Source organism: Stegodyphus dumicola, chromosome 4 (genome assembly GCF_044657685.1).
Source record: "Stegodyphus dumicola isolate Sdum_Otavi_A_Nest chromosome 4, ASM4465768v1".
NCBI lineage: Eukaryota > Metazoa > Arthropoda > Arachnida > Araneae > Eresidae > Stegodyphus > Stegodyphus dumicola.
In genome coordinates this window covers 87,383,144-87,400,365 of record NC_140771.1, presented here as the reverse complement: position 1 = coordinate 87,400,365, position 17,222 = coordinate 87,383,144, and the positions used below count along the sequence as shown (strand labels likewise).

The 17,222-nt window shown below is 32.4% G+C and overlaps 1 protein-coding gene across 3 annotated transcripts in view; it reads right to left on the bottom strand.

Moving 5' to 3' along the window:
• The window catches only part of LOC118204987 (uncharacterized), a 109,607-nt gene that overhangs the window by 35,672 nt on the left and 56,713 nt on the right, over positions 1-17,222 (bottom strand). For 2 of the 3 annotated variants that reach the window (XM_085815164.1, XM_085815166.1), the window contains exons 3-7: positions 15,794-15,889; positions 13,797-14,100; positions 10,064-10,126; positions 5,034-5,105; positions 3,203-3,280 (exon numbers count right to left, since the gene is read on the bottom strand). In XM_085815164.1, the coding sequence (XP_085671290.1) occupies positions 3,203-3,280; positions 5,034-5,105; positions 10,064-10,126; positions 13,797-14,100; positions 15,794-15,889 (613 nt within the window). The remainder of the gene's footprint in view (positions 1-3,202; positions 3,281-5,033; positions 5,106-10,063; positions 10,127-13,796; positions 14,101-15,793; positions 15,890-17,222) is intronic. The other variant, XM_085815165.1, reaches the window with a different exon arrangement.

The window sequence follows — 17,222 nt, the reverse complement described above, 5'->3', positions numbered from 1 at the left end:
ATCCATAACAGGCTTTGATGCAAATAAAGCAAAAGTTGATTCTCACATAGCAAACCACAATGCAGAGTCAATAGGATAGTAAATCAGTACCATCATGGCTGCTGTTTCTTCCATGGCAGTCACTGTAGCGAAGAAAACGAAAGACCTGAAAACCAAACTTCTGAAGCTTCATGCGTGTAGATGGGTCACCATTTTAGGCACGAAGTATATGGATCGATGAATATTCTTAAAAGACATGGCTCCACATCTCTAAAACACAACTATTCCTTAAAACGGGAAAACTACCCACATACACAAACAATCCTTGCACTCAAGATAAGGGCAATGTGTGCGAGTTTGCTGGTCATGCCGGCATTTTTTATGAAAACAGCAAAACGTCATCTGGCAGCCGGCACAGCCGAACATAAAACTGATACATACTAAATACAGAAACATGTTCCTTTTGACTGATAATAAAAATTTTGTCTCAGTGCATGGTAAATACAGTTTTCATTTTAGCTGCTTTCACCACTTAAAACAGAAAAAATATTGTAGATGGTAGACAGGCTACCTGCAGCTTATTGAGAACTCACAGCTCCCCCCCCCAAAAAAAAAACTTAGGAGACAAAAATTAAAGGTGTGGCTTACATATGCAAGAATACTGTAAAGTTCCCTTTCTGAGGACACTTTTCAAGAATTTGTTTCTACGAAGAGGAGAAAGAACTTGCGGAAAAAAATGATGAAAATACCTTAGAAAACCAGTCAGGACTGGATAGTCGAGGGAAGATGCAAGGCAGAAAAAGAATTACCGAGGAAGAGTCTGCTGTGCATATGCAGAGCACTGGTTGGGGGGGGAGACATTTCAATACAATGTTAATAACAATGTATAGTGGTTATTTTTTTTTTGTTTGTTTAATTATGCGTGAATTAATAAACATGTACATAGGAATACTGCAGCAGTTGCTGAGAGTTTTAATACACAAACATACCTCAATCAGATGAAGAGAATCAATCAGAGGAGGAGTCACAATGTTGCAGTCGACTGAATTTACTCACGATGTAATACTATGGTATCGAAGGGGAAAAAAAATGAATAACCTGCGGAGAATGGCAGGTGAATATATTAGTTAAGTGTTGCACCAAAAGAAAGCTGGAGAATTATGTGGCAATGAGATGGATAAAGTGGAGATGCCTGTAGACGCAAATTGAAGCACAAGGTGATGGAACAAAGCACAAGATTGTAAGTTATGAGGTGCTGCAAAATGGCGAATACATCAGCACTGGAAATCGTGATATGCCAAACAGTCATGCTTTAACCTTTTCGCGATGGCGCACCTTTGTTTAAGACGCTCGTGCAGGACGGAACAGAATCGAAGGCAGTCACCATACAGGACGGAGGTTTTGCATCGCTAAGCCTAATTTTATTTAAAAAATCAGAAAAACAAAAGTTTCGCTTCTAGCATCGTAATTTTTGGTATTTTAGATTATTACTTGAGCTCTTATATATGTTAAAATTAGCCCTTAAAACATTTTTTCTTTATTTTACATGAAAATATACTTAAAAAATTGCTTATCTTCTAAAATAATTTTCGGAAGCGCTATTCAAATTATTCCAAAGTTTTAATTGATAAAAATCCATCAATAAAGTTTAAAATTAATAAAAAGAACACAATAAAGACTATTTACAGTAAGGAGTAAAAAAAATTTTAAATGAAAACGAGTGTGGTAAATCTCGAAGCACAGAGAGGTTATCACTTTGTAACTCTTAGAAAAAGTATCACTTTTTAACTCTTTAGATAATGAATCAGTAGTCTTATTTGCGTTAGTAAATGGTTCACTAACCATACTAGGGTATTCTTCCTCTGATAAATAGCACCTTCCCGCCATAATAGACTGGAGGTGAGGCTTTCCTAAATAAAAAAAGAAGGAACGGAAATATATCTGAAGGCAATGCAAAAAGTAAAAGAACTCCGCACAGTAACCCTAAAAGACCGTACATATTAGAGGAAAAAATAGAATAAAAAAAGGAATTGGATATAAATCAGATATGAGAATGTTTTCATTAACACGCAGCGATTTAAAGAGCCCACCTCTGTTTATGCTTTCCCCCCCACCCTCAAACAGCTGATGAGTAAAATGCCAAAGTCAAGCAGAATATATCAAACTCAAGGTCAGGAACCTAAAACTGTGTTCACTTCAAAAGTAATGGACACAGGATGCCATCTAGTGGCTTTCAGAAAAACGTTCCACCTTAAAATGCATATACGCATCACCCGTCCTCTGAATGCAATCTTTACTGATGCATGGGTGGGACGCCCGGCTGTAAGAAACGTTCTTAGGAAATGCGTATATGGGACGCCCGTCCTGAAAGGGTTAAATCTGTGAAATTTGTGTACAGGATTTACACAGGTGATCATATCAAGCTAGGTGTAAGTACTTGTGTACATTGTAGAAGAGACTGATTTTTAAGTATGACCAAATGCTCTCTGTTTGATATCACGGCTTTCAAAACAAAGGTAAGTCCCTCTTCATTTATTGGAAAGCACAAAAAGAGAGCCATCATGAGTTTTTGCAAATATTATGAGATTTCCACACCAAAAAGTTAAAGCAATCCTTGTTTAGATGAATGTTTCCTATATTTATTTATTCATTTGCTTCACAATAACAAGTTATATTTTAATAACATTGCTACATATTTAACTGTTATTTTTATATAAATCCATAAAAATATTTAGTTATTCTTTTTTAATGTGATAATTCATTCTTTACTATTAATCATCCTAGAAAAAACACTCCATTTAGTCATAGAAAATCAGGCTAAGTCAGGGAAATCAAAAACTGAACTTCAGTAGAAACTCGGTCATGTAAATTACACAAATAATGAATCATAACATACAGTTATCACAGTTAATTAGGTTTGGTTTCAGTTTTAATTGATTATGGCAAAGCAGAATACGGCTATCTGCCTCAGAGGAGTAATGCCTTTGTGGAGTGTTTTCTAAGGAAAACTGGCACATACACATGAGGAAAAACATGAAACATTCATATAGCCAGCCTGTTCACCTAGAAATGAAACCTTGTTGGAACTATCAATGTTCAGCAATTTTACACTCGGCTGCTGGTAGGCCAGTTAGTTTAGTAATGTATCAGTTCTGGATGTGAGACACTATTACAATTTTGGAAAATAATTAAGTTTCTACAGATGCTTCTGAAAAACACTTACTTTCAGTCATTTTCAGAATTACTTTCTTATGACTTCCAGATTTTGAAGGTGATACAGCATCTTCTTGTTTAATAGAGCCTTTTAAAAAGAAAATAATACAAGAAATTTACAAAATGAAAAAAACTAATTGTTCTAGCTCTTCCAGCAAAGCCATATATTCCATACATCACAAACTAAGCTTTAACTTGTAATTGGTTCTATGAATATAAATTCAGCTGACACTTCGTAAAAGTTGTTCTCAGACAAATATTTTGATACACTGAATTAATACAAACTGTAGCATTATTAAAATTCAAAATTTAAATCCTTAGTAATAATAATAACAACTACAGAACTCTTTCAGACTTAATATTAATTAAACATTTAAGGCATTTATAAAAAATAGCACATTCTGAAATTTTAAATAAAACAAGTATTTTTAAGGTAAATATAAACAAATTTTTTCAGAAAATTTCCAGCTTTTTATTTCTCTTCAATCTATTAAATGCTTTTATGTATTACAAAAAACTGAATGTTTAACTCCAATAGTCATATTTTATCAATTTGCTCAATTATCTTCCCATACTTCCCCCCCCCCTGGAAAATGAAATTTTAACAATAATCAGCTTCAAAGTAGAAATAACAAAATAATTACACAACTAACAAAATGGGGAAAAGTATTAAGAAAGCAACTGAAGTCTTTTTTCCCAAATTCCAAAATCAGTATTGGTAAACAAAACAAATGAAAAAAAAAAATTAACAAAAAAGTCTTATATGAAAGTCAGATAAATAATATTTCATTCTCACTCAATGCCCAAATAATAGCTGCTCCTCCCAAAAAGGATGGGATTGCAAAATCATACATTTGCCGATAACTTTGGGTTCATTTTTAAAATGTTTTCTTTATGTTTACAAATATTCCAAATACTTTCCTTTAACATATATTCATTGTAATATTAAAGTTTAATCAAGAAGTTCTTTCATTGACAAACGTAACACTTTCGTATAAAATTTAAATGGAATATCTACTTTCAAACAGTTTTAATTAAATTTTCTGTAGAGTCATTAGGATTTTTTTTATGCAGGAGACATGAAAAATGAGCAATACCCCTCGCCAGAACTTGAAACTGGACCTCTCAAATATGCATCGAATATACCAAAGTCACACCACCAAGGCATGCTGGAAAGGGGGAGAAAATATCTTATATAATCTCCCTTTTAAAAAGTGACTTGAGGATTAGGGGACACAATCACAAAATTCTGGTGGTGATGAATTATTCTTCACTACTTTTTATTTCGAGAGCTATTATAAAGTCGTTAGGATTTTTTTTATGCAGATGTGAAAAATGAGCAATGTCCTCACCGGGACTTGAATCTAGACCTCTCGAACACACGCCAAGTGTGCTACCATTACACCTCGAAGGCATGCTAGAAAGAGGGAGAAAATACCTTAAATTTCTATATTTATATTTTCGTAGAACAGTATTTGCAGTCCGAGAGGAAAACAGAACAGAAGTAAGAGTTCTTTCTTTTTATTTTTAATTTGGTGTTTTTGCTTTCATATTCTCAGTAAAAGTTTTCTCTACAATTATTTCTCAGTTGATGTTGTTTGTTACACTTGTTGATGTTAATTGTTCAATAATTTCTAAAAGTTACTTATTATTAATTGTACAAATAAGCTTCAGTAAAAGTTACATAAGCAACTGCTATGGAATTCAAGTAAATTAATATGATTAGCAGACAATATTCACAATGCTAGGCATATATTAATAATATTTTCAGAAAGCAAGTGGAACTGAGAAGAAAATTAGAACAAGTGGGGAAGAAAAAAAAAAAAAAAAAAAGAACTTACTAGGAGTTTTTTGTTGTGCAATTGCCATTTTCACAGTTGACCCCGAGTTAGGTGTTAAATCTTTAGTAAAATCTAAAAGTTAATTCTAAGTTAATTAATACTGTTGCCAGTTGTACAAAGAAAATGCAATAAAAAATAGATTAGCAATTTTTATGAATAATCCAAATATTAATATGACTGAGAGATAACATTAAAAAATTTAATTTCAAATATTTGTGACAGATTTAACTAGTTTGAAACCACCAATATCCATAGAAGAATATATTACTTGCATTCTTTTCGACTTAAGGAAAATTCAAAACCTACCTAGCAACATGAAGATAACACAGATCTGGCAATACAGAAGAAAAGCAGACTTACAGATAGAATCTGATGATAAAAAATTAAATTTAATCCTCTTTGCAGGAGTTTAATGGAATTTAAAACTAAAAATTATATACAGGGTGTTTCAGCAAATCAGTTACAAACTTTCAGAAAAGATAGAGTACACCTAGACGATGGAAAAACAGAGCAATGCATGGTCGTAAACACTTTCCTGGCATGGTAGTGACAACATGAAACATAAGAAAGGAAGGACACAAACAGAGTAAGAATAAATGTTTATGCTTATTGCAATGGAAAGTAAGAAATAAGAACAAAAACAGATGATTATCATCAATCAAAACATACCCTCAACATAGAATTGGCAGGTGTTGTCTGGTGCATTGGCCAGTAAAGTCCCAATCACATTATGTTTTGACCATAAGGGATGTGATGTTGAAAGAGACAAAATTCCAGGAAACCCATGTAGCTAGGTTACAATTTTCATTCACTACAAAGACTTGAACACCAAACAGTAATCAATTATCGCTCAGACTGGGATCACGTGATCCTTCAGAAGCCGAACTTTCATCTGATTGGTTGTCTCCGAGCTTCAGCCGAGATATTTTCAGTGAGATTTGAAATAATCCCACGTAGCCGCAACGTTGTTTCCGTAGCTAGGTCGGACTTTGCTTCTATCTAGGCTCTTATTTCTAAGAATCCTCCCGTTTAAACTAGTGCTACCAGAAACTCATTTCTCAGAAAAGTCCCATCTAGCATGAACTGTAGCCATATGTGATAACCTCTTAAGATTGGCAGACCTCGCTTACATTGATTATGTCCTTTAAGGGTACGTCAAGACATTGTTGTACAGAACTCCCATTAGAAGTGCTGAGGAACTTGTTGCACGCATCGTAGCAGCTGTTGGGGAAGTCCAGGACATGCCAGATGTTTTCCAGAACATCAGATCTTCTGGAGATGTGAGGCCCGCATCAGGGTTGGGGTCATAATTTCAAACACCTTTAAGTGACAATCATGGTCTATTTTTGTTTCTATTCTTGATTTCCACTGTACTAAGCATAATAAACATGTTTCTTCATGCTGTTAATGTTTTTCTTTTCTTGTGTTTTGTGGTGTTACTATTGCACAAGGAAAGCCTTTTGATCATGCACTGTTATGTGATTTTCCATCGCCAAGGTGCATTCTATCTCTCCTGAAAGTTTGTAACTGATTTGCTGAAACACCCTGTTTTTCATATAAAATGAGAGTGTATTTTAATTAAAATTTATTCCACCCCCCATGATGTCTTGGAGTCTTCAAAAGATAACTTATCAAATCCTGAAGCTGATGAGGTTCATACATTTGCAGTTCACCATTCTTGGAAATACAAGTGAAATGCATGTTTTCTTGCATTCCTTGAGAGCGAGAATTTAAATTGCACCAGAGGCCAGTTTCAGTATTTCTCAATCTTTCAAATAAATCGTAATTCTAGCCACAGAGCACCAGAACCCTAAGTAAAAGAGCTCTGGCACTTCTCTCATATAACTGAACCACAACTTCAGCAGAAAACTCTCTTGATCATGAAAATTTTATTTTAATCAGATGCAAGTCTTAAAAATTGTTTCTAACTTCTGAATGCATGCTAGTCTTTCACTGAGAAACAAACCGTTTAATGGAGGCTAAACATTTAAGAAAAAAAGGCCCTGCCCATATGTTAAAGGCTTACTCTCCAGGAAGTGCAATGAATTTACAACATTGGGTAAACTGTTTCTGAAAGTGTCAGAAGTGATACCATGGTCATGGAAGTCCAGTGCTAGTGACTTTCCATGGGAAAGGGAACTTGGAGACTTTTTAAAATGATGCAACCAAATATGTGGAACGAAAGTTGTCACTTCTACAGAACCTTACATTTGTTCTCAATTTGAATATTAATTTTCAGATTCAAGGGAAATTGTTTCCTTTCACATTTTGCTTGACAGCTAGAATTATAATGGTAACGGATTGTGACCAAGAAGTGCTGGCTCTTCTCTGTTTTCATGCCTACACATCTCCCTTAAAATTTTCTTCCATACTTTCATATTATTCCTAGTATTCTTTCTATTCTCATAAGTAATACTTTAACTGGTTTACCTCTCTTTTCTTAATTGGTTTATCAAAAGGAGAATGGCCTTTCTTTCTATTATATCTTAAAATAAATTATACTATACATTCACAGCTTAAATTCAGCTGGAACCCAGCTTATAGTTTTTGAGTAAAATCTAATTCTAGCCAGAATTCCAAATAAGACTCAGTTCATTATTATTATTGAACCATTTATCATCAATTTAATATTTTCCCCTTATATCTTTATATTTTGTTGAATTTTAATTTGAATCATTAATTATTGTATCAGTTATTTTATTTATTTATTTTTGTTCATATTTCCAAATGGCTCCAGCACTTTTAATTTTAGAAATTAAGTCATATCGATAGCTAATGAGTTAAATAAGAATACAGAATTAAGAACTTGTAAAGGTAATGAATTATAAATGATAAAGAAGCATTTTAGTTATTGCAAGAAATCCCAAATATTAATCCGCTCTCTTAACCTCAATCATTGCCCCAAAGAAACCCAAGCTATAATTTTCAATCTGACTGTTCTATTTTATCAAACCTGATCAATAACTATCAGCTTCTCTGCAATATTTTTAATTTAAGTATTGCAAAAAGATTGGTTTCTAGTTTGTGAATATGTATAAAGTTTTCTTCAGTTATTTCACAGTTATAATGAAATTATAGATCTGCAATCTCTTTTTCCTACATGTGCACTTTTGGTCTGGAATGAAATTATACATAAATAAAATTATTTATTCCTATATTCATCATTCTCTGCACTATCATTTTCATCTGAGTTAAAATAACATATCAAATAATGATTATTGGAGGTGCTAAGCTAACAAGAATCAGTGTGATATTCATTAATTCGCAGGACTAGTTTCTACGGTTTAAATATGGGATCAACTTCTACTGCTGCAGATGCAAATGCTGAAAAGCAAACCTGTGTTTAGACGATAATAATGAGTGGAAGAAGTCAAGCTACTGGTGCCATCTATTGATGAAAAATGAAAGCTATGAAATAATTTTCTTAAAAATTGAAGGTAAAGACTGACTAGAACTAGGATCATTAACAAGAATTGAACGATTTTTATAAAAGTGAAATGCTTCTAGAAAACCTAATTTGCCAACAGAAGATGCCTTTTGAATAATTTTGGCTGCACAAAAATAGAAAATGAGATTTATTGTTGGACATCTGAGGATTTGTATCGTTTTTCCTAACATACGATGAAATTTTAAGGCTTTCTTAGTACCAATATAAATCACACAGCACTAGAAAGGAACCTGTATACCACATGAGTTCATATCCAGAATGGGGTCTTCCTTTTATTGTTACTGCATGAGCATAGGTTTCTCTTTCATTATATGCAATTCTACACCTGAAGAAGGATTTATATTTAAAAGTTTGAAATTAATCTTGCCAATTCACGAACATTGCACTGATTCTTATTGCCTTACTAGCCTACTTATTACTTATTGCCTTACTGCCTGCAATAACTAACATTTCCAAGTATTAATCATTTGTAAATTCCATTTAATGGTACAGCATTTTAACACATGGATCATCTGGGAGAAATATTTCAGGTATATTAATCAACTGTACTTCAGTATTTGGAATTTTATTATCAATTTCATATTTTGTAAACCTTTAACGAATTTTCTATTAACAAACTCAGCGATTTCAAAGCAAGCAATAGCTACACTGTACGGGGGGGGGGGGGGGGGGATTATCTCCAGTGTGCAAGATTATGTATTGGAAATTCTAGAGATATGTTCTTTTAAAGATTTTGTGATATTGCTGTTCAACTGAATTTTATGGCTTAAGTGCGAAGAACATGATATTTAATAAATAAAGGTAAGAGATAAAACATTGAAAAAATGTCCCTTTGGGCATAATATAAAATCTAAAAGCTCCTTTTTATTTAAGTAATTTACTTGCTTCATTCACTATAATGAAATTATTTGACCCAAATGGAGCACTAAGAACCAAAACACTATAAAATATTTTAATGATTAATCCGAGTCTTTGGAAATTAATCTTGGTATTTGTAAGGAGATTATTAGATTTTAAATTTGTTAAGAGTCACACTACATAACAAAAAGAGACAAAAAGCAGTTTCAGTTCTTATCATTAATCCCACAAACTGTTTATAGAAAAATATATTTTAATTCTTTCATCATTTTATTCTACTCCAAAACAGGCTAATTTTTGTTACATCAACTAAGTACATTTTTTAAGTATAATGATTTAGAGACACATTCTGCTAATTATGGAGCCATAAACCTATTATGTTATTACTATATCATGTTGCAAGCAAAAATGATATAAAGAAAATTTTTATCCTTTCAAACATAAATAAAAGGGGGGAACCAGTTAATTTCTTTTGCATGTCCAATAAAAAATATTTTTACAACTTTAAATAATAAATTAATGTATCCCCCATTTTCATTCAATAAGCTCTAAAAAAATATCAATACTGAATTCAAATTTGATGTAAACTACGTAAGCAATGATAATCTTACATAAATTTTTTAAACAAATATTGCACCGACAAGTACTTTATAAGCCTTAACCAAAATTTATGTTAACTGTAAATAACTGGCAGTCAGTAATTATTAAAAGAAATATTTAATACCTGAACCGTCTACAGTCTTTCTTCTCTTCGGCATAGGAGTTGATGGCCGTTTAACTTTAGGTCCTTAAAGAACAAAAACATATGTTAAGAATGCATATTTATTACATATCCTGTTTTAATTTTCACTCATAATTCATTCATTAAGGAAGTGATTACATCAGATAAAGCCTCTACGATTTTCAGTATTGTGTTACTGTTCTGCTATCATGACTGGATTCATAAATGTATGCGCATGTCTTAAAATTTTCAACAAAATTAAACATTGAAATTATTTATTTTGCACTCCCCTCAACACATAATAAAAATCATCTTCAATAATAATAATAATAATAATTAAAAAAAAAAATCACAAAAAGTATGTGGCATACATCAAACAGCTAAATGTCGACTGACTGCATTTACGATTACATGTGCATATATGTGCATATGTATACACATACATTCCTGCCTACAATATATACATGCATACGCAAACATCCATACATGCATGCATGAATACATACATATCTGGATCCGTTTCTGACAGAAGAGTGCCCAGATTCTTAACCCAAATTTTAAAATTGCGTTTAAAATGAACAATATGTAAAACAGAACACTTTAATTCCGTAATAACAGTTAACTTTTACATTTTGCTAAAAAGTTTCCAGGGTACAATTAGAAATAAACAAAAATATTACATATATTAAAACCATTTCAACTCTGTATGAACTTTTTAGCATAAAATAAATGTTTAGCTACCTTATTTAAAATAAAAAATACATTGAAAATCTTCCCAAAATATGAAAGCAAATACAAAACACACAATAATAAATCATGTCTTGCATGCTTTAACCACTGGACTGTTAGCATCAGTTTTATCTCTATGTTTGAAAATGTGTACAGAACTCCAAACATTATGGTTCACTAAGATCACAGCCCATACAAGTATTTAAGCAAGCTATATCATGCGGTTGTTTCTTTTCCGTGGGTCAAATATATATTTGCTGTAACTGATTGGCTTAGATTAATCAATAAAGGCAAAAAATGTGACACTATCTGTCTGAGGGAAGGAACACTGTTATAGATGACTTAGGAAACTAGCCCACAGTTCGTATCAATGAGGAAGACAATTTACAGTAGTAGAAAATATGAGAACCTTATGCAGTGCACATTCGGGAAATAAATATTTTAATTTATATAATCTACAACAGTGGTATTCAAACTTTGTTGACTTGCAGAATCCTAGTACTAAAATGCTTTTTCATGGCTTTTACTTTAAGGTTTTTCTTTATAACCCCATCCTATCCTCAGAAAAATATATCTTAAAATATTTAAACTAGATCAACATGTTACAGGTACTTTAAGTAAAAGTAATTAAAGAAAAGTATTGTATTCTTTATTAAAATATTAACATAAAATTAATGTAATTTACCAATTAATTGCATTAACTCGTGCTCCAGGTGTCACCTACCCTAGCACTGCATTTAATGACAAGGGTATGCTTGCATTTTTTTGTATAAACTATCGAAACTAGTTCTGTTGATGTTATATGCAGCTGCATTTCATATTCTGCTTTAAATTTGTTTCTGTATTTTGTTGCCACATACATTGAGAAAATTTTTTCGTTTAAATGCATTGTTCCGGATGGCTTTAAAATGTTTATAGCTGTGTGAAAAATTTCTACGTATTTAGTGTAAGTCTACAAACAAAAATTCAAGAGCTGCTCTTTCTGAAATTTAGATTTTAGTGTCGAATCTGTCGATAGGTTTATAAGGTTTGCCCTTTCTGTCATCGGCATGCATTCTGATTTATTCGAACTGACCTTTTTCATCAAGCTATACGTAGTTTTTCCTTCTAGGAATATTCTCTTATATTTTTCTTCAATTGAAAAACTGCTCTATGTATAGTTTTTAACATTGTCGTCTAAGTGTAATTAATTTTCCATTCGAAAACTGTTTAGTTTTCCAAAGCCCTGCATGTCATTCTCTTTGGCATGTATCATACGTTGAATTTTTATTTTTATTTGCGGAACACCAGGATCCACACAACACAGTTTGAAAACCACTAATCAAGAATATTAAATTTTCATCAAAATTGAACATTGAAAATTATTCATTCTGCATTTCCCCTCGGCACAGAACAAAAATCATCTTCAAGAATTTAAAAAAAAAAAAAAAAACCCGATGTGGCATACATCAAACAGTTAAATGCAGACTGACCGCATTTACAATGCATAATATCAGACCCAAATTCCATGTATGCAAAGAAAATTGACATAAGGATCATGTTAGTTAATTCTGTTTTTAAAAAAATTTCTGTTTCAGCTAGACGAAACAAAACAATAGGCCTATTTGTAGCAAGTAATTTTCTTTCCATTGCTATTTCTAAGCTACATACTTGCTCTATGCACCAAGTTTTATATCTCTGGGCCTGTCCCACTCTATGCAGCATGACACCTATACAGACAAATTCTCAATTTTATTATTAAAAAAGAAAGCTTTATATTTAACACTATAAATTACACAGCACGCATACAACAACTACAGGGGGAGAAGAAAAAAAAAAAAAGAGGTTTATGAACATTTTAAGTACTTAGCATTTTCTTTGCAAGAAAATGTAAGTTATGCTCTCTGAATTCTGGAGATTACTAGAAACTTGCTTTACCTTTCTCAAAGACAATCGGATTGGCACTGTGAAAACTGGCTCTATGCCAGCTGCCGGAATGATGCTCATGCGATACATAATTCACCAAGAACGTTATCTACTTCCAAAGCTGGTGTGAAAAATCACTTTTTGGGGATGGGGAGGATTGCTGTATGAAATTTCCAAACTTTTCTCGATTTCGGCTAAAATATTTAAAACCTTGACTTTTTTGGCCAACTTTCGAGTTTCCTCACCTTTTCCGGTAGTACGACAATGCTGATTCCTGCTTACTCCCATTTCCAACTTTTAAACCTTAATTATTAAGCAATGTTACACTGCATTATTAATATTATTCAGTAACCAATAATAAAAAAAAAAAAAATAAATAAATAAAAAAAAAATCAGAGGAAGTATTATAATAATGAAAAATTTTCAGCATCATACTTCAACAACAGCATCCATTTTGATGATTTTTTTGTGCGACATTCGTGTATAAGGACACAATAAAGAACTACCCAAACAAATTGTAAAATGGATTCAGAAGGGAATTGGATTTTCTGGTCATGTCTGTATATACATATGCATCTTGCATAACACAAAAATGATTAGCCGCAGAATGAAGAAATTTTGTATTCAGGCCTGCTATAACACCTAGCTGTGTTCCTTCCCCTTTTTCTTAGTTGCCAGTACCAAAACTATACATTTGGCTTTTATTTTTGCTATTGTTCATTATAGTCGTATATCTCTAATTACAGGAGTGTTTCAAATGATGAAAATATTCACATTTTTGCAACTTCAAATTAAAAAAAGAATCAATTTCTGACAAATAACGAAATTAACTTTTAATGTTATCTTCCAGTTCCTATACTTATATTTGGAAAAGTTTTATACTTGTTATGAAAATGCAAAATTATAAGAAGTTTGACTCTCCTATGACAAAAGTTGACCAGGATATTTAATTTCAAAATTTGCAATTTTTTATGTCATTTTCAAATTGTCTTGAGAAATCAGTTAATTAAGTTATCAATAATTCAAGAAAATAAGTTTAAATGAAGTGCATAAAAAAATGTGTTAATTTATTAAGTATGTAATTTTACAAATAAACACTTACTTAAACCGCTGCCTTTATTTTTGTCTAAATCTGCATTATCATCAGAAATATCTGCAAAATTAACTTTTCGTTTAGCAGACGACATTCTCGAAGGAACAGGAGTTTTGGGCCTGTCTTTTACACTTGTATAATTTGGTGAAGAAAGTGAGGCTATCCTCGGGCTTCTCCTCAATGGAGTAACAAAGCTAACACATTTTGACTTTCGCTCCGAGCCTCTGTTAACTGTAATATAACGGGCTTCAGCAGATGAAATTTCCTTCAGAACTGGAGATGCTGACATAATAATCGATTCTTGTTTATTAGCCTAAAATTTAAAAATAAAGTTATAACCAATATAAAAATTACAAAAGAATTCTTATTTAGACATTTAAACATTTAAAGATAAGTAGCTGATTTTATATCTACAGAAATCTGTGTGTTTCAAAAAAGTGTGTTCAAAATATCAGAAAGGCCTTCTTTAAAATTTTACATTCTTAATTAAAAATAAATAAAGCATAGATGCCAATCATGAAATGTAAAAAAGCAGGAGTTTCTACCCTCTTCCCTCGCTGCATGGCATTTCCCTTTAAAAAATTTTTAAACTGGCTTAAATTTATAAGAGCTGGATTGTAATGAAAGCAACTTTATATATACCAGCAGTTATAAAAGCCCAGTTGTTCTATGCAAGAAAAACGATTATTCGGTTACACACCCAAAACGGTGTCGTTTTGCAATTGACTATCGCAAATTTACTAAATATCCAGTATATCTATTACCTATTAATGAAGAAATTTTACAGTGCGTAACTTCTACAAAGTATACGTCTACATTAGATTTGACATCGGGATATTTCCAAACAGGCGTAAAATCTGAAGATGTAAGACCGCTTTTATAACCAAGTCTGGCACTTATGCATTCTTGCACATGCCGTTTGGCCTTTCAGTGGTCCGGCAACATTTCAACGATGTTATGGACATTGTGTTAAGACCTGTCATAGGAAAGAGCACATTTATCTATTCAGATGATATCATTATAACTAGTGATAATTTGGATCAACATATAAAAGATTTGAGAGAGGTGTTTTCGTTATTAAATGAGACCGGTCTAAAAGTTTATGTTGAAAAGTGTAAATTTGCAGTCACTGAATTACGATATTTGGGGTATAAAATTTCTCAGAAAGGAATCGAAATGGATAAATCAAAAATAATTGCAATTCAAAACTATCCGTCGCTAAATACGGCGAAGAAGCTATCTTCTTTTCTAGGACTTTGCTCATATTATAGGTACTGGTATTGCTGAGCCACTGTTAAAATTGAAAAGGAAAAAGGCCAGATTCTCGGTGGACGGCCAAAGCCAATATTGCTTTTGAAAAGTTAAAACAAGCGTTAACACAAGCCCGTTTTGAAATTTCCTGAGAACAACGAAAATTTAGAAATTTCGGCGGACGCTTCGGATTATGCTGTAGGAGTGGTACTTTCCCAACAGCCTGTGGCATTTTTTAGTCGAACTTTAAATGAAACTCAAAGAAATTATTCCGCAACTGAGAGAAAGGCACTTGCAGTTCTGTTAGCAGTTCAGAAGTTTGAAGTCTATTTTGGAAGTGCATCTTATCCCAGGGAAAAATGTATCCCCAAGGGATAAGATGGGCACTTAAATTACAAGAACATAATTTGATAATTAAACACACGCCAGGAAAGGAAAATGTCACAGTAGATGCCCTATAAAGAATAAAAATAGATGAAGAAGGGAAGAGTGTTAAAGTGGCAATGCTCACAGCACACACAATACATTAACGGGAAACTCTAATAACTGAACTGAGCAAGGATTCGGAATTCAAAAATATATATGATTATTATTAGGGCGGCCCATTACGAACTAATAGATGGTCTATTATTTTATACGAAAACTACGAATAATAACAATGAATTTCGACCTGTTATCCCAACTAGTCTGGGAACATTCACATTAAAACAAAAAAGAAAATCTGCAAGAACATAAATTAAATGCAAAATACTTACTAATAAACAAGTCATTGGGGAATCAACAGTATATGTTTCTCGACGTGGAGTAGCGCTCATTAGTTTTTTGTCAGCATCAAACTTAGCTTCTTTATTCTAGAAACAAATGTAATTAAAATTAGTTTCTTTAAATAGCACTGTTTTCAGTACAGTCAAAAGTCGTTAATCCGGACTCGTCGGGACTTCCGCGATTCCGGATTATCGATTTTTCCGGATTATAGATCATCAGTTTAAATCTGGTAAGATGGCATGCAGAAATTACAAAATTAAAAATATGAAACCGTAATTTATGAAATAAAGAACAATTATGATCTAAAGAGTATCAAAATTTACCAAAAAAAAAGCTTAATATTTATTTGTTTACTTTACTTTCTTCGCTATCGGAAGCGAATTATAATGTTGAGGAATTTGATTTAAATCATATCAAAGACGGAGTAGATTGAGATGAAATACTATATTTAGTAAGGAATTATAAGCCAAATAAAATAAAAACATCTGCCCTGAAGGTAAGGATAGTGCTGACAGATACACTTCCAATTCATTGCGCGCCGCAGCATTTCGCCCCCCCCCCCATCCCGGCCGTCGCAGAGCAGCGTGAAATTGATAAACAGATTTCGGAATGGTTAGATAAACAAAGGATATACCTTTATCCATTTTTTGCAGCAATTCCACTTTTTGTTTAATGGACTTTGAAACATACTTTCGCTTTGTAGATCCTTTGCCTATTAGTAAATATGTATCAGAAATTCTATTTGACATAATCAAAAGTTCAAGCTTACTTTTTATAAAATTGCTCTAACAGTCTGCAAAAAATAATAAGCCGAATCCAATTCGAAGATTAAGGAACAACACAATTTGCAACATTAACTGAATTAGATAATTTTAGCTTAGCTTATACTGTCCGTTATACATTAAACGCGCATGCGTAAACGTATTTTGGGCATGCGCACACGCATATTTGCAGCCGTAATTGTCTTATGCGCAAACTTACTGCACATGCGTCAGCGCGACGCATGCGCAGTAAGTTTGCAGCTTTGAGGTCCGGATTATGGGTGTCCGAATTAACGACTTTTGACTGTATTTATATATTCGCAAGACCACTTCAAAAGTCACCAAATTCTTACAAAACATCTTGTCTTCACTTTCATCAGATGATGCACTAGATGCATAAATTCACACATGGTTCATGCACATTTCTGCATGTGGAAATTATGTACTTTTAAGGACCATCAATAAAAAAATTTAAGGACCTATCAACAAATAGAAAATGAATAAACTAAAGCAATCATCTGCACCCTAACTTCACTTTTGTAATATGTAAAAATAAAACAAATCTGCCATTAGGATGCATTATTATAAAACAAAATCTAATATTTAAATTATAAAACAAAATCAAGAATAAAATTAACATCATATATGTTTTCAAGTA